This window comes from Rhinopithecus roxellana, chromosome 2 (genome assembly GCF_007565055.1).
Source record: "Rhinopithecus roxellana isolate Shanxi Qingling chromosome 2, ASM756505v1, whole genome shotgun sequence".
In the NCBI taxonomy this organism is placed as follows: Eukaryota; Metazoa; Chordata; class Mammalia; order Primates; family Cercopithecidae; genus Rhinopithecus; species Rhinopithecus roxellana.
Window position 1 is genome coordinate 7,028,367 of NC_044550.1, and position 17,531 is coordinate 7,045,897.

General features: G+C 35.2%; 1 protein-coding gene across 4 annotated transcripts in view; it reads left to right on the plus strand.

Moving 5' to 3' along the window:
- Nucleotides 1-17,531, plus strand: part of BMPR1B (bone morphogenetic protein receptor type 1B) — a 416,951-nt gene that overhangs the window by 352,758 nt on the left and 46,662 nt on the right. For all 4 annotated transcript variants that reach the window (XM_030914734.1, XM_010385585.2, XM_010385582.2 and 1 more), the window contains one exon: nucleotides 11,019-11,178. In XM_030914734.1, coding sequence (XP_030770594.1) covers nucleotides 11,036-11,178 — 143 coding nt within the window. In that variant the 5' untranslated portion in view covers nucleotides 11,019-11,035. The remainder of the gene's footprint in view (nucleotides 1-11,018; nucleotides 11,179-17,531) is intronic.

Consider the following 17,531-nt stretch of genomic DNA (forward strand, 5'->3'; position numbering starts at 1 on the left):
GAGTAAGTTTTGGTGTGGAGGCAAGTTTAACATCTACTTTGATTAGCTTCAGAACTCTGTGAAGCAGAGCATTCATAGAAACTCTGCTGAATAAAACCATAGCTCCTGGCTTGGAAATCTGCCAAGTTCTAGTTGACTCTTTGACATTATTGTCAAAGAGACCACGGTTCAGTTTCTTTTGTAACAATGTGGACCTGAATTGACACACTAAATATTTTAAAATACAAAGGCATTTTTTATTTTTAATCATTCTATCAGCTGAGATTATGCTATTTTATGACAATGACTTCAGTTTGATGTTGCATATTTTTCAAATCATGGTTACTTGCTTGTCAAGTTAATTTTGTTCTTACGTTGTTGCTTTTATTAAAAATACAAACAAGTTGTGTTTTAGAGATTTTTCAAAGGTTTTTAATTTATATAAACAATTTGATTGAGTTTCTCTAAATTCAGAAGCAGAGTAAAACCTAAGGGAAAGGCTAGCTATTGTTTTAAATTTAAAGAGCATAATTGTGATGTCCAAAGAATTTTTGTTACTACCATAATTACTATTCTTGCTGAGGTTTATAATTCCATATCAATTACCTGGAAAACAAATGAATATAAATGTTTGTGTTGTCTGTTGACTTGTATGTCATATTTACTCTTCTCATGATTTTTTTATGTCATAGTCTGGTATCACATAAAATAAAATGTTTGAGTGATTGAAGCTTTTACTTTTTATTCAGATGTTTTTAGGTCTCCTGGCAGGGTTTTACTGATGTGAAAATGTTGAAAACATGATTATCAATCATAACCTGAGTGATGTGGTGATGTCGATGTGTCAGTATGGTGAAAAGAGAAACAATTGCCAGTGAAGAGAAACACCCACAAATATTTTATGAAGCCCTGGTTTCTAGAAAGAGCCAGCACTTCTCTCATATTTAAAATTAGTGTTTCTCTTAACCTACTCATTAGTGTTGACCATGAGTGGCTGAAATGAAAAACTGGCAATATCCCTGGTTCTGGTGGTTATGGTTTCTATAAAAGATACTGGTTGATTACTGCCACACAAAGTAATCTTCCCTCTTACACACTCCTGTCTAGTACTTACATTTGGCAATTATGTGGCATTGTGACATCTCTTTTATTGTTTTCCTATACTGTATTTCGGCTCTCCATATGTAGTTGATTTGTCTCACAGTGTTCCATGTGTGGCTGATTTGTCTTACAAGCAAGATTGTTACTTTATTGAGGACACCGTCAAGTACTCTGGGTCATTGTGTTATGTAAATGGATTTAATGATTATTTGCTAAATGAATCAATGTACCAAGAGATGAAAGAAAATAAGAATATTTTGGTCATCCTTGAACAAACTTTCAGTGGGTTTCTTAAGCTGAAAACCTTATATTTTTATAGACTCTTTGTTCACCGTGATTAATCTAGAAAGGAAGGAAAAGTAAAAGGCTTTAAAATGAAGCAAAAGAAAGAGGAATTGAAGAGGAAGAGGAGAGCCAGGAAGGGGAAAAGATAATAGGGAAGAAAAGGAAAGGAAGACAAATAGAAACAGGAGATAAAGGAGTAGGGAAAAGGAAGAGAAAACTGAATAATAGTAACAGTCAGCAGCACATAAAACAACAATTTGTTATTATTGACTCTTACTATATGCAAAGAATCATAGTTGATGCTTTATGTGGGTTTCTCCTCCACTCCAACCAGTGAGTGCTGCTACTCTCTACATCTTCTATAAGGAATATTAAGTCACTTGCTAAGCCCATAAAAGTAGCTGAGCTGGAGTTTGAACCTATTTGCCTATTTTACCCTACATTGTCATCAAGTCTGGCTCCACTGCTCAGTGACCATATGTGATACTGCTTTGTCATCTGACATTTCACCCCTGCACAGCATGTCCAGAAATTTAGCACCAGCATCTTCCCTTACCTGTCTCTTACCTGATTTCTGTCTGTTGAAGGAGAAAGATTACTGTGTAGGTAACATCACAGTTAATATTAGAAAATCTATTCTTTCCCTACATATGATTTTGCTCTGGTATTTTTTAATAAAAATTGTATTTACATTTTGTTACTTTCCAGAAAAGTTTAGGCATATGTCCCAACTTTTTATTTAGAATGTGTGGGTGTGTATGTGTATGTATATATATATATAAAATTTTTCCTAAATTTTTGCTGCAAAGAGCATAGAAAATGATTTATTTGAAAGTACTTTAGTATAAGGAAAAATGGTTAGGTGATGAAAATGAAAGTCGGGCCTTTAGAGTTGAAAAATTTAGACAGTGAATTGAGTTAAATGATTCAAGGTTTAAGGTTAAAAATTAGTGATTAAACTATCTGATATCACAAAAAGTTATTTTAAAAATTAATGTTGTTTTAAAGTTGTAATCAGAGTTTTATTCCTGTGTGAAATAGACTCATAAAAAAAAACTGTATTTAAACTAGTTTTGGTTAAGAAGGAAAAATGGGCGTTGATTTGCATTATTTGTTACCATAACAGTACAAATAGCTGTAGGACGTCCCAAAGTTGTTGCTAGCCAGTTCAGTACTTTAAAATTTTTCTTCCACTCACCTCTTTACCCTGGACGTTTAAAGTGCAAATTTGTGTAATATGAATTTCAATTTCTCTTCTTGCCCCTGCCTGCCCTCTGGTGTAGAAGGTGAAGAACGGTGATGAGAATCAACATTTTGTTAAGTTTTGTGATATTCAAAGAGTTTAAAAATGAAAAAGATAAAAGATGATAGATTATTAGTAGACCTTGTGTGACACAAAATGATTATATGTCACTTTTTAATGAATTTTAAAGACTCATATCCATTTCTAAGTATGTTACATATTGAATTTAATATTACTGAATTATCTCTATTGTTCATACAGATTTTTCTCTATGTGTTTAAATGTGACAGTGGATTTTGATACCCTTTTGACTGTCTATGATATAAACAGTCCTTTATGTCACAAATTAAAAATGTTTTATTTATGATATTTTTGAACTGGTAAGAATGTTGCTGAAAAAAACTAAACATGGTTAAAACATACTTTAGGATTTAATGGATTGATTTTGAAGGTAAAATTTAATTTTTGTAACATTGTACCCTTGATATGTAATAGTATGAAAATTTTTTACATTTTTCTTTTGTTCTGCATTTTCTGTAAAAATCATATATAGGAGTATATAATAATATAAAATAATATAGAGATATTTTTAAAATAATGAACTGATTAAGTATATACATTAAAGAGCAAGTTATTTTATAATGTTTATATGAGGCTTCCAACTCATTATTGTCCACTATTTTCAATTAAATACTTTAAAGAAATTATAACTCTATTTCCTACTACAAGAGATTGCATAGAAAACATGTACATAGCTGAAAACCTGTATATAACTGCAACATATTTTCCAGAAAAGATATTCAGGATATTCAAGAAAAATGACTTTATTTTTAATCCTTGTAATTGAATGGAAGTCACAATGTTGCATTCTGATCATTAGGTAATTTCATGAAATTTGATTAATTTGCCTGAAAAATCTATAAACCTATTTCTAAAGAAATATTCTTAATATTCTATTTTTCTATTATTCCTTGTAAGAATCATAAGGAATATAATTTAGTCGTGGTTCAGTAATACACACTCAAACATCCTATGAAAATAATTCTGTGGTTTATTTGCATGCCAAAAATCCAGCGATCCTCTGAAAAATGAGAAGCAATTTTAGAGTGGCTTCCAAAAGCCTTACTTTTCATTATTATGATAATTTAGTTAGTAAACTAAACTATTACTATATAACTATATATGCATGTATATAATTATATATATATAAACTATACATAACAAACTAAGTGAACTACACATGTGTAATGTCTGGATTTATACTGTTTTAAAGATCAGTTATTAAAGAGAGAAAGAGGGAAGAAGAGAAGAGAGGGGAGGGAGGGATGAAGGAATAAAAGGAAAAAAAGAAATGGCAAAATGGAATGGGCTCTTAATGAGTGACTTACTTGATGTAGTATTTATTCCTGAGAAATTTCCTGAAAGGATAATTTTTCTCAGTTTTTTTCTTTATATTTTCTCTCAGGTTTATTCATGATTCTGTTTTAAAATATTTATTGAAAACCTATAATTATTTAAAATGCAGTTGGGAAGAAATAATCAATTTTGTTGACATTTGCTTTACAATTAACTAGAAACTATTCACTATTTGACTTTCTTTTTTCTTTTTTCTTTTTCTTTTTTTTTTTTTGAGACAGAGTCTCGATCTGTTGCCAGGCTGAAGTCCAGTGGCGTGATCTTGGCTCACTGCAACCTCCACCTCCTGGGTTCAAGAGATTCTCCTGCCTCAGCCTCCCAAGTAGCTGGGACTACAGGCACGTGCCAACCACGCCCAGCTAATTTTTGTATTTTTAGTAGAAACAGTGTTTCACCATGTTGGCCAGGATGGTCTCCATCTCTTGACGACATGATCCGCCTGTCTCAACCTCCCAAAGTGCTGGGATTACAGGTGTGAGCCATCGCACCCAGCCTGACTTTCTTTGGTGAAAAACTTTTTGTAGATTTTTCTCTACTGATTTAGTAAATAAAATGTACTAAATTACATTTAATTTTTTTAATGGTTAGATACCTTCCGGTTGTTTTCAAGGATTATCATTTTTTATAAAACTAACACAAAATCAAGTAAAATGATTTAATTAATAAATATTTATATGAGTCAACTAAATCAAACTTTTATCTCTTTTGATGGCTGCCTTTTTCCTGCTTCCAATGGAAGGGATACTAATATAATAAAATATGAAAAGATATATTCTTACATGTTATTTTAATCAGATATCTGACATTTGGGATATATCTTCATTATTGCTAATGCACTGGATGTTTGTTAATCATCTTGATGTTTACATTTGTTATGAATACCTGCCGTTTGTCTTTTCTCCTATTTATTATTTCAGCATCATAATTATCAGACAAATTCATGTTTTCATAAAATAATTATTTCTATGTATGCATGTAATTGTCTTTTTAATGTCATAGCTGATATAGTCTCTTTTGTTTATGATCCAAAATGCCTGGCTTGTATCTGTGAGACTGGATTTTGTACAACTTCAGTATGACTTGATATTAAAGTGATTCTTTTATAAATACCTTTGCATAATTATAAAGTTAGATAAAACAGTCCAGTTTCTCATTGGCCCTTTTCTCAAACGTGGAGTACACATGAAGAAGATCTTACCATCTTTCTTTCTTATAGTTTTCTTAGCGTTTAAGGTGAGTCTCACCAGGTTCATTCTGCTGCTGCTTCTCTTCCGCCTTGCCTTATATCTGTTAAGCTACACATTATCAATTGTTTATTTATTTATTTTTGAGACGGAGTCTTGTTCTGTCACCCAGGCTGGAGTGCAGTGGAGCAATCTTGGCTCACTGCAAGCTCTGCCTCCCAGTTTCACGCCATTCTCCTACCTCAGACTGAGTAGCTGGGTCTACAGGTGCCCACCACCACACCTGGCTAATTTTTTATATTTTTAGTAGAGACAGGGTATCACGGTGTTAGCCAGGATGGTCTTGATCCCCTGACCTCATGATCTGCCCGCCTCGGCCTCCCAAAGCACTGGGATTACAGGCATGAGCCACCACGCCCGGCCATCAATTATTTTAAAGTTATCAGGTGATTGGTAATATTGTGACTTGTGTAGATTGTAGATTTCCCAGCAATTTAAGCACACATGTAAACATAACACATGAAAACATGGTGAGCCATCAGTAGAGTTAGTGTTAACTACCAAGCCATAGTCGTTGGTCCCGGGCAGAATCCCGTCATGAAGATTAGCTAGAGAAGTTCCTTCTTGGCTGGATTCTCTTTTGATGTCCAGTTCCTCATTGTTCACTGATGTGCTTTATTCCACATCAGGATATGTGACTAATTACTTCCTTAGATTGAGTGGACAAGGAATTTATAAATGCATTTAAGTAGCTCTAACTATTATCTGTCCTAATTTGCTGCTCCATAGATCCATGCAGATGTAGAAGCAGGAATGTAGAAAGAGGAATTATGGCCCCTTTGAAAGTAGATTGTGAAAATTTCATAATACAAAATTCAGTATTCCCTGACAGAGATAAACACATTTTTCTAAAAGATGCAGGATTTTCATCCATTTCATCAGTACCTGTATGGTGATATAAATCCTTCTATACATCTCTCTCTGTTTCACACACACACACACACACACACACACACACACGCACACACTACAGTAAGTTTGTTTTTACATAGTTTAACGAGATTTATTTATTTTTTTAAAAAACATCCTCCCAAGTTCTTTCCCTGTCGCAACTACACCTGTGCCTCTTTTCATTGTTTTGGCATTTCTTCTATATCTCTAAATAAATACTGTACTACTGCCTCTTTATTATTCAATTGTAGGCATTACCTTTGACTTTCCACTATCAAAGATGAGGATTTAGTTCTTTTTTCCCATCCCTGCTTCCACTACATATGTACATATTCTAGTCTCCCATCTGTTTAAATATTTGGTTCCTTAGTCCCCTGTGCTCATTACAAATGCGTTTCCAAACTCCCAGTGTAAATTTAAAATACATAAGTCATCTTATTAATTTCCACATCTTAAGAGTTCTCTCTTCCAACATTTTTTCACCTGCCTTCAATGAGACCTGATTGCTCCTGAAGTCCTATGCAATGTCTCATCTTATTAGCCACATTTACCATGATCTTGGAGGTAAGCTTCATCTTCTCTTGGGAAGGACCTACCATTAGCAGGTACCTATTCCATCTTTTTTCTTGTTTATACCTTGGATGGAATATCCAAGGTATTTTTCTTGTTTATACTTTGGATGGAATATCTCCTCCAATAACTTTCTGAGAAGGATACATGGGAGGTAAATTTTTGAGACTGAAAATATTAAAATGCTTTTTTCCCCTACCCTCCTCACTCTTAATTTGCCCAGGTATTTATTTCTGATATGGAAAACTTTTCCCTCAGACTTTTGAAGGCATTGTTCTATTTTATTCTAGTTTCTAGGTTTTCTGAACAAAGTTCAATGCCATACTTATTTTTTATCTCTTTTCTCTTTCTCTCCCTCACTTTTTCTCTCTTTACAAAAAATATTAGGGTGTCTCTTTGTCTCCAGTGTTACAGAATTTTACAGTGACATGGTGTGGATCTATTCTCAGGTGCTATATGGGTTCTTTCAAATTAGAAACTCATGAGTTTTCATTATGAAAACCGTGCGTGATTATTTGATGATTTTCTTCCCTCTGTTTTCTCAAGTCTTTCTTTCTAGAGCTAATATTATTCAGATGTTGAATCTGGATTCATGCTGTAAGTTACTTAACTTTTCCATCCTTGTATTTTGTACTGTGTTGTAGGAGATTTCCTAATCTTTATCTTTCAATTCACCTGCTGGGATTTTCATTTATGCAATTATATTTTTAAAGTTCTTTACTTGTTATTCTCTTTTTAGAGCAATGTGTTCTTGTTTCATGATGATGTATTTTTGTAAGATGAGGGTATTAATAATTTTTAAAGTCTTTATTTTCTTTAATATAATCTACTTCTTCCAAGTAATATTTGTTTTATTCTCAGTCTTTGATGTTTGAGGTTTTTTCAAATATCTGTTTACCCTGAATTAGTGGCCCATGTGTATGAGAATGGATCACAGAAGAAGTGACTGGAAGCTCTGTTGTCACCAGTGGGCCTCACGTAGGATAACATCGCAGGGCTGTTTCACTGAGAAACTCACAATATCACTATCTTTATGCTCTTTGTTCTTGACCTGGTCAAATTACCCAGTAAAGAAGGCACATACCAGGCTGCATTGAGTTCTGGAAGCCATGTGGGGAGATGAACTGGAGGAGGCAACATCCAGTGTGAATGTTCACTGAATGTTTGCAGTAAGATGGTACTCTTGCCCTCTTCTGCGCTTGTTGTCCTACAGTCCTTGGCTTCGATGGTAAAATGGAAAAATAAAGAAGGCATCTCAGTGATATGTGTATTACTTTTACCGTTCTTGTCTCCTGCAGGGGTAGGAAAGAAATACTGCTAGCCTGTAGGGAATAGGAAAGGATATCTGAAGTTCTAATTACTGTATTTATAAATATATTTTCAGCCTCCTTCTGTTTTAATATCCCCTTCCCCCTCTTAGAATTACTTTTAGAAGTACTTTATGATACCATTTCTGGAGCTTTTTGGGGTTAAGCGGTAAAGCTTGGCTTCTTAGCTTTTCCCCACATTTGGCTTAAGAATCAGCTTTTGTAGATTTGTTATCAATTCAATATATCAGAATTTCCTCTCTAATTATTAACTCTAATATTTCATTAGATTATTCAAAATTCATACAAGATGTGCATCTGACTTTCTCAAACAGTTTCCTGTAAATTTTGTCCAAAAAAAAAAAATGTTGATTGCAGTGGGCACCTGTGGCGTATGAGAAGATTGTCTTATGCAGAATCCCACCCCGAGCCACAGCAATTTTGATTCTGTAGACAAGTGACTGCTTATCTTTGTGCTTTTCAGGCTTTTATTGTTAGTGTCTCCTCCCTTGATCTCATAGTGTAGGTTCATTTTCTTAGCCCCTATTTCTCTTATGAGAGTGGGATTTAATAACTAGAATACCCTGTAAGTAAAACAAAAAATTATGCTATAACATTCTTTCTTGTCAGTAAATATATTTCTACATCAGCATTTTAATGGATATATAGGAATCCCAGTTTACAAATATACCTAATCCTCTACTATTGTAAATATGGGTTGTTATAAGCAATATTGCAAAGAACCTTCTTCTAGCCAAATTTTATACCACTCTTTAAATAAATTCACAATGTGACAAAATCATGAATTTTCTCTTAAAATGTTTCTTAGAAAATAGCATCTTACTTCCAATCACATGAGGATGTTTTCTTTTCTGCTTTAGACCATTTGGTGTCAGTGTTCCATTTAACAGCTTTTCCCACCAACTGGTAAATTCTGTGTATGTTTAATTCATCCTAGTTACACAGGCTGTGCCTGGAAAATGGGAGGGCGCCCAATACCTATTTGCTAGTAGACATTTGCATCATAAATGAATTTTTATTGTGTTTTAAAGCGTCAAAAATAAAGGGTCTGGTATGAAAGAAAGCAGGAAGTAATAAGTTTTAAATACTCTATTTTTATTACTTGGTCTGCTGAGGTGACTCAGGTCATAAAGGCAGTAACATTGAGAACCAGATTTGAAAAGAAGGAGCTTACCACGAGAAGGTGAGATATAGGTACACCTATACACACTACTCTGGGGTACCAAGTGGTGCTGCACTCTCATGTGGACAACCTTGGAACAAATGGCTTTCAAGATAAGGCAGTGACGTGAACTATTTAACTTCACTTTATTTGGAAATTTAACCTAAGGATGAGCATGCTATTATATAGAAATAATAACATGTATTGGAAGTAATTGTGTGGTTGGAATACATATTATTTGCTTAATCTGGTGGGTTTTTCTAAGTGGAGTCTACAAGTAATTTTTTTCACAATTATATGAGATCTTGTTGAATATGCACATTTCCTGGCTCACCTGTGACCTGCAGAATCAAAATCGCTGTGGCTCAGGGTGGGATTCTGTATATGACAATCTTCTCATATGCCACAGGTGCCCACTGCAATCAACATTTTTTTTCTGAACAAAATTTACAGGAAACTGTTTGAGAAAGTTAGATGCACATCTTGTACAAATTTGAATAATTTAATGAAATATTAGAGTTAATCTTAGGAAATTCTGATATATTGACAACATATTTTATTGCTTTTTCTTTCAACTATTTTTTTCTGTAAGAATTTGAATAATTAGTTTAACATGCAGAAGGTCAGGAAAAATTATCACAGATTTAAAAAAATAAACTTCTAATTCTCTGATGGGACCATTACCTGCAGGCATTCATTTTTGGTTTAAAACTATAACAAATGTGTGGCATATCTTGTACTTCTGACCTAGAATTTCCATTTTTTTAACCCAGCAATTTTAAAATATTTTTGTTGATCTTGTATTTCACTATAGATAAGCTAAATGTGTTATGAGAGAGATTTTAAATTGAAAATTGCTCACGGTGACAATTTATGCAGTACATGGCATATATAAGAGCTCTTACTACAGTGCCTGAAACAAAATAGATATTAATGAATGCATGTTCTCTTCTGTGTAACATAAACATTCTAAGCTGTTGACATGAGTTTTGGTGTCTGTAATTATCTCCATTTTAAGGATAAGAAATGAGTCACAAGATTATTTATAAAGTTATCTAAGGACAACTAACTTGGTAAATAGTAAAGCCTAATGTTGAACCCAGAACATCTCTTTCTAAGAGATCATGTCTACCAAGGTGCCTTCTATCAAAGATGGTAGAAACATCACTACAGTAATAGGTAGGCATTTTGCATTTCCCTATGCTGATGGGGAAGATGTATCTTTTGAAATGTGTCTTGATGTTAACTAAGTTTTTATCTTCTTACCCAATTTTACAGATTAAATATTTCTAGTAATTTCTTTAAAAAGTAAACAATATACCTAAAGTAGAGAAACTCTGTGATATGGTAGAAAGACAGTTCTAAAGCTTAAACAATTTGAGTTTAAATGCTGACTCCATAGTCTGTTGGCTATGTGCAGATCTCTTAAACTTTGAATCTCAATTTTCTCATCTGAAAAATGGGGATGATAGTATTTACCCATAGAATTGCCAGATATAGTAGAGGTTGTCTATATAATGTCTCGTTGAGTTCCTTGCACTCAATTAAATATAGCTGTTACAATTTAATACATAAAAGACCATCTTGAAAGGATATGAGTCTTTCTTTATTCTGTATGAGGCATATACTGAGGTAAAAGACATGATTTTAATCAAAATACCAAAATGTCTGCTTTTCTGTTTAAATCTTTAAGTATCTTGAATACTTCATTTTAAAATGTAATCTCATGTTTTCCTTTGAACGGAAGACTGGGGTAGCCTACATCACAGATGCCTAACTCTTACTCTTTCTTCTTTCAGCAAACTTCCTTGATAACATGCTTTTGCGAAGTGCAGGAAAATTAAACGTGGGCACCAAGAAAGAGGATGGTGAGAGTACAGCCCCCACCCCCCGTCCAAAGATCTTGCGTTGTAAATGCCACCACCATTGTCCAGAAGACTCGGTCAACAATATTTGCAGGTTGGTGATATTAATGATTTAAAGCTAGCTTTAACAAAAAGTCACACTTTTTCAACTATGCAACTGTAGGCTAGTGTTTCAAACAACACATTGTAGAGAACAGTGCCTAATACTGTCATAAACTCTTAGAGTTGTGCTTGTATTAGAGAAACATTGAATTATGTTTCACCCTGAAACAATGTTCTAAGATTCTTTTTCCTCCCTCCAGGCAGCACATATACACATGAACACAGACCTCAGATCCCAGACTCCTTGTAAAGGTGCAAATGCCAATGATTTTCTTTCAAAAGACCTGGTCCCCACAATTAGTTAAACATCAGGGGCTGTCATATGCATGTGATTTTGTCTGTCTGTTTGTTTGTTTCAACCATTCATCATGCTGATGTTGTTTATATTTTGGAAAGAACACCTAAGCTGCTGGGAATATTCGTAAACTGACTCTGGGAAGCAGTACAGTGGTAGAGCTCATGTGATTCCACCAGTTGCTAAGAAAGGCATTGTCCAAATTCTAGAAAATACTCTTTAATTGGTGATCGTGTTTTTATAGATACTTCATGACATTTGAAATGACTATTTGGCCTTTTTCTTCCTTACATGCCTTTATGCAGCTCCATCCATTCCTCTGATCACTATAGCTGCATTTACTCCTTACGGTAAGGTCAACAGTGAATAAAGAGCTATAGCCTAATGAGGCCAATGTGTGCCAAGAGAGAAGTGGGTCAGCTATCTGGAAGAGTGTGGCCCTCAAGAGTTAAAATGTCAGAGAAGCAGAGTGTGCCTTAAGCTTCAAGAGGGGGTGTGGACTGAAATAGGAAGGTGGACTGCTAGGTTTAGAGCCCAGGTAGAATATTTGGGCAATCATTTGAGGCTTCATTAGCCAGAAGGTATTCAAAGCTGGGTCGAATGCTTTTTTGTTTCTTTCTGAGAGGTTTTTAAAAAAAGTTTTTAAGTTTCCCACGAAGCAAAATCTAATATAAGCTTACCAGGGTATTCCAAGAACCTAGTATATTTAGCACAAGAAACACATATTGACTAAGTAACACAGGGAGGAAACCTGGGTATATTCATAAATATATATCTCATTTAGTCAGCAAAACAACTTATTCTCACCTTTAGACAAATGAAATTTCAGATCGGAAGAGGTCTAGTAGTTTGACTCTTGTGCTACAAAGTTGTAACCACTGAATTTTATGCCAAGGTAAAATGATTCCAAAGCTCAATTTTTTCCAGGGAAACACTCCCTCTTTATAGTAAATAGAAAAAGTATCAGGAAAGTTTAAAAATGTGTGAAAGAAAGAAAATTAGCAGGAGGAAACAAAGTAGTGTGGGGTATTTTACTATTGTGTCTAAGTCTGTGGTATTCAGAATACATCTGTGTGTGTCATTTGAGCTATTGTCCTGGTGATCAGGATTTTCCAGAATTAACCTGGTTTCAAATATTTTGTCCTATTTTCCTGATAAGCCATTTGGGTATCCTAAGTGGATTTGGTAGAAAGTATTCAGTCGGGGGTATCTGCAGTGGAAATTCTGTTGTGGGAAGAAGCTCGGCATGTTCAAAAGAAACTGTTTTTTTCTAGAGTACAGGGAATAGGAGCAGGGAGTAGGAACAGTAGAGTACAGTGGTAGGAGCTGTGCCTGGAGACAGGAGGTATAGTGACTGTGACCTGGTGGGTGATATTGAGAATGTGATCTTATTCCTAAGGGTGTTGGGAAGCAAGTGAAGGGAGTTTTGCACAGGAGTGGCTGTGGGTAGACATGATCTGATTTGTTTCTTTGCTGCAGAATATTGGATGTATTAGAAGGAGACAGAAGTGAATTCAAGAATAGTTAGGTCAGGGAAATTGAACAGTGGATTGGGTAAAATCAGTTTATGTGCAAGAAAATGATCTTGAGCTAGGGTGGTGCTGGTGTAGGAGTTAATGGGATCTGTTTGAGAAATATTTAGAAGGTAGAGTTGTGTGATTATGGATTAGATATCATCTAGGAGGACAACCAGAGAGCCTTTACAAGTTTCCAGATGTAGATTTAAATGCATGGGGTAGACTTTTAATGAAAGAGGACAGATGAAAAGAACCAAGTTCCAATCTGGACGTGATACATTTGAGGTTTTTGATATCTGAGTAGAGGTATCAGTATGCAGTTGGATATGGATCTGGGACTCAGAGAAGAGGTTGAGGAGAGAGGTCCAAGTGCACAGAGCATTAGTTACTGTTTGCTGTGAAACAGATAACCTCAAAACCACAATGGCTTATAATTAAAGACATTTATTTTTCATTCGGGGTTTATAAGGAGGCTGTATCTGTGCTACACTGTGCTTGGATTGGGTGGGCTTCACTTCTTGCTGCTGTTTGAGTTTAGACCTGCTGCACATTTCTTCATTTTTCTTGTTTTAATTTTGGACCAGCAGCTACACAAGGCATATTGTTTCTCTCGGGAGTGTGAAGGAGTAATCTTTTAAAGTTTCTGCTCATATTGTGTCCTCTGACATTGAATTTTCCAAATCAAGTGACAAAATCAAGGTCACGGTCAAGGGGAAGCAATGTCCATGGTAAAGTATGAAGAATTGGGATTAATAATAGAACCATCTACCAGAGTATGACTTGACCATGAGACATTTAATGCTTAGGTAAAGGGGATGTCTGCAAGATACTAAAGAATTCACAATGAAGCAGTGAGTCTGGTGTCACTGAAGCCAAGTCTACTTAGAGAGGTAGTAAGGTCAGCTATGTTGGATCTGTTAGAGTAGGATAAGAACTGAAACATGGCAATCAGATTTATTGACACTGATAACTGCAATTTAGAGATATTTAATGTAGTAGAGATGGAAGTCAGATCAAAATGGGTTATGTATTATATGGTTGTCAACCTTTGATTTATGATAGCAAAGAAAAAGTAAACAAAAATACAACAGAAAAATGGAGCCCCTCAAAAGAACATAGATATACCATTGCAGTCAACATCAGTGGGTTAACTTTGTAGAAGTTAACAGAAAACTAAAATTTATTGAATTTTTTTATGAATATTAGCATGTTTACTTTTACCTTTCTTTATTCATTGTAACAATCCGATAAAGAATGTAGCAGTGTCTGTGTTTACTAGGTGAGAATTCCGAGGCTCTAAAAAGTTAAGTAATTTTCCATGGTCATGATAACATGATAGAAAAATTGTGGCCAGGACTCCAAAGTCCTGAATTCTTGGCCAGCAGCCAGTTCTGACATTGGTTTTCAAAGAAGCAAACATACACTCTCGAGTAAAAGGCACATGTATTTTCCTAATGAAGTATTGATTCCAGTTGAATCTTCCTGTGAGCTGAGATCAGTCATATGTGAATCACAGGGGCTACATTTGTTTCTTTGTCCTAAGACCTGTATGAATTCAGGACTTTCTACTTCCATTCCTGTAAGCACACTCCACTCTCTGCCTCCAAATCGGTACTTCTCAAGCTATCTCTAGTGAAAGATAATTTTCCCTCCACAATAAATTGTATACTGATGATTTTCTACAGTATAATATAAAACAAATTCTTAGAAAAACTAATTTTTAAAATACTTGCAAAATATACACTCCATTTTTATTGCCTATTATTTACCTTCAACAGACATAAATTTGTTCCTTTAGATTGCTCTACAAGTTTTCATTTTTAAATTCACCCCTTCACAGATCAGTAGCAAGCAGTTTGCTGACCTGGAGGGGAACACACCTTGAGTGATACTGCACTAAGTGTTACCCTTCCAGGTAAAACGGTGTAAAGGATAAGGTTGTATTTTCTAATGTGTACCTTAGAAAAGGGCTGGTCCAAATTTTCTGGCCTGAGGCCTTGTACCACCCAGATCTTAGTCAAACTGAGTGTTGTGGTAGGTTTCATCTTCATTATCACTTCCACCTAGCTGGAGAGAATAATCCAAAAAGAGGCAAGAGTCAATTGTACTTAAAAGAGAACCTGAAATCCCACATGTTAATTTAGAGGACATGTGCAAGGTTTTAGAGGCTTGTAAAACTTCTTTTCGGTACCATCAGTAACTCTACCAGCCTTCGCCAAGGCCAAAGTCGTTCTTGGCTTGATCTCTGTCAGGTGCAGATACAGCTGCTTCCAAAATCCATGCCATTTCCATTGATCATGACATTCACATTAAAGGATGTAGTACAAACACAGCATGATTGAATACAGTAATAGAGCCTTTTTCATATCTGTATTTGAAAGTAAGGGGTAAAGCCATTGTCCTGTCTCCCTTGAGATAGTGTCTGTTTTCTAAATATCTTTCCATGTGTCACTTTGCATCGTAATCCATCCCATTCCATTTTCAGATTCTTCTCCTAGGATGACAGACCATCACTGCATACCTTGAGTGCTGTAGTTTCCTTGAGTAACTCTTCTTATGTGGCTTTCAACATGCCAATGTTCTGTTTCATCTTCCTGTCCTAGCAAGTGTTATCTCAGCCTTGTTTATGTATTTTTTTCTCTATATAATCGAATCTGGCTTTGCATATCATTCCTTGTTTTACTTGATGTGGTCTGTAATCACATATTTGTCTCTATCTCACCACCTCTCTCAAGTCCTTCCACTTCCTCACGAATGTTAAGCATTTAAAAAAATTATTTTTGACTATTTTCTTCAAAGACAATCTTTAATACTTCTTTACTTATCTTACTGGTTTCTTGCCAAGAATTCTCCTGGCTGGGGAGTTTTCAGGGTTTACAGATATAATAAATCAAATTGGATGTTTGTGCAAAGGATGTGCAGATGACACCAGACTGCTTAAATGAGGAAATAGATAAGCCTCCAACTCTATATCCTGAAGAGTCTCGGGGGAAGAAAGAAAAGCTTAGGGGCTGTGAGCCTTGTAACAAAGTTTGTGTTAACGCAGGCTTTTTAAACCTCTTGCTGAGTGTGGTGGTGTGTTTTCAGACAGGTGCTCCTGACCTAAGGTCTTAGAGGATTTAAGTGTGCATTGTTCCAGTTTGTTTGCACATTTTACCTTGCATACTGAATGTCATTATAAACCATCCAGGGTTTTATTTTTTCCACTGTTGCCCAGGCCATTTAAATATTGATCTATATAATTTTTTTTTCCAGTAGAAGATGTTGATTTCAAACCATTGCACCTAAGAGAATGGTGGGTTCTTCATTAGAACTTCTAATTCAGTTGTAAGAGGCTGTGATTTTAAATTCACCTATGGAGGCTTTTATAAGGAATGACTCTCCTTTTGTGCCTCTCGTGAGTCATCGGTGAGAATGTTAGATGGTCCCAGTTTGTTGTTGGAGTTAATAGAAAGTGATCGTGCAGGGCACTTTAAAATTATACAGAGAGAACTATTGAAGAGTTTTGAGCAGAGACAAAAAATGTGAGATTTATCAGGCCTGCTGTATGGAATGGGTTAGAGTCAGGAGAGGAGAGAGGAAGTTCTGCAGGAAGGCCCTCAGAGCCATCGAGGTGAGATGTGGTGAGGGTCTGCATTGGGTGAAATTATACTAATGCTGGTTGAATGTAAAAACTGAGACAATTTCAACAAATCATGTACCTCATAGAAAAAAATAAACAAGATGCTAAATCGTTTGGTAAGGGTATCAGGGAAGGATGTCTGGTAGTTACATGATCTTGAGGATAAAATAAAAGGGGTATCTCTCACATTGGTACTTTGTCATTAATGTTGTAACTTTACCTTCTGCCAATACTGTGACCCCTCAGAAGGAAAGCCAGGGAAGGGGAAAGTAGACCCATATGTATTTCACTCTCTATTCCCTCCACCGCTATGGGAATCCATCATCTAAGATAATAGGGGAAAAAAAATAGGATTGTATTACTTTGATAATTACCACTACTCAGCATTCTTCTTCGGTTACTTCACGATCAGTAGAAAACACTTAGGTAGCTTATGATGTCTCCCTGTTCCTGGAAGTTGAATGACTTTTCTCTTTTCCAGGATTGGTGGCCTTCATAGACTATGAATTCCTCAAAATGCACCCTTGCACACTCAGCACCCAACTCTGCTCGAGTCACAGTATGCTTGATAAGTGTAAAACGTACCACTGTTAACAAAGCTATGAGCAGCTTTCAGCTATTTTAGGTAATGGACTAAAAAGCTGCACCATTTAAATGGTAATTCTAAAAGTTATGTGTATCTTTGCATTTACCTGTGACGAAAACTGAAAACTGACTTTATTCCCTTGAGTGTGAAATAGATATTTTAGAAGACAAGGTGTTCTTAAGAACTTGTTTACGGATGACCTAAAATCAGTTAACCTTTAAAAATCAATTCTGACTAAAATGTAAAAGAAATTCAAAAGAAATGTAAGAGTTGTTGTAGAAAAACTGTTAATCTTTCCAGCCAGATGCAACTGAGCAGATACCCA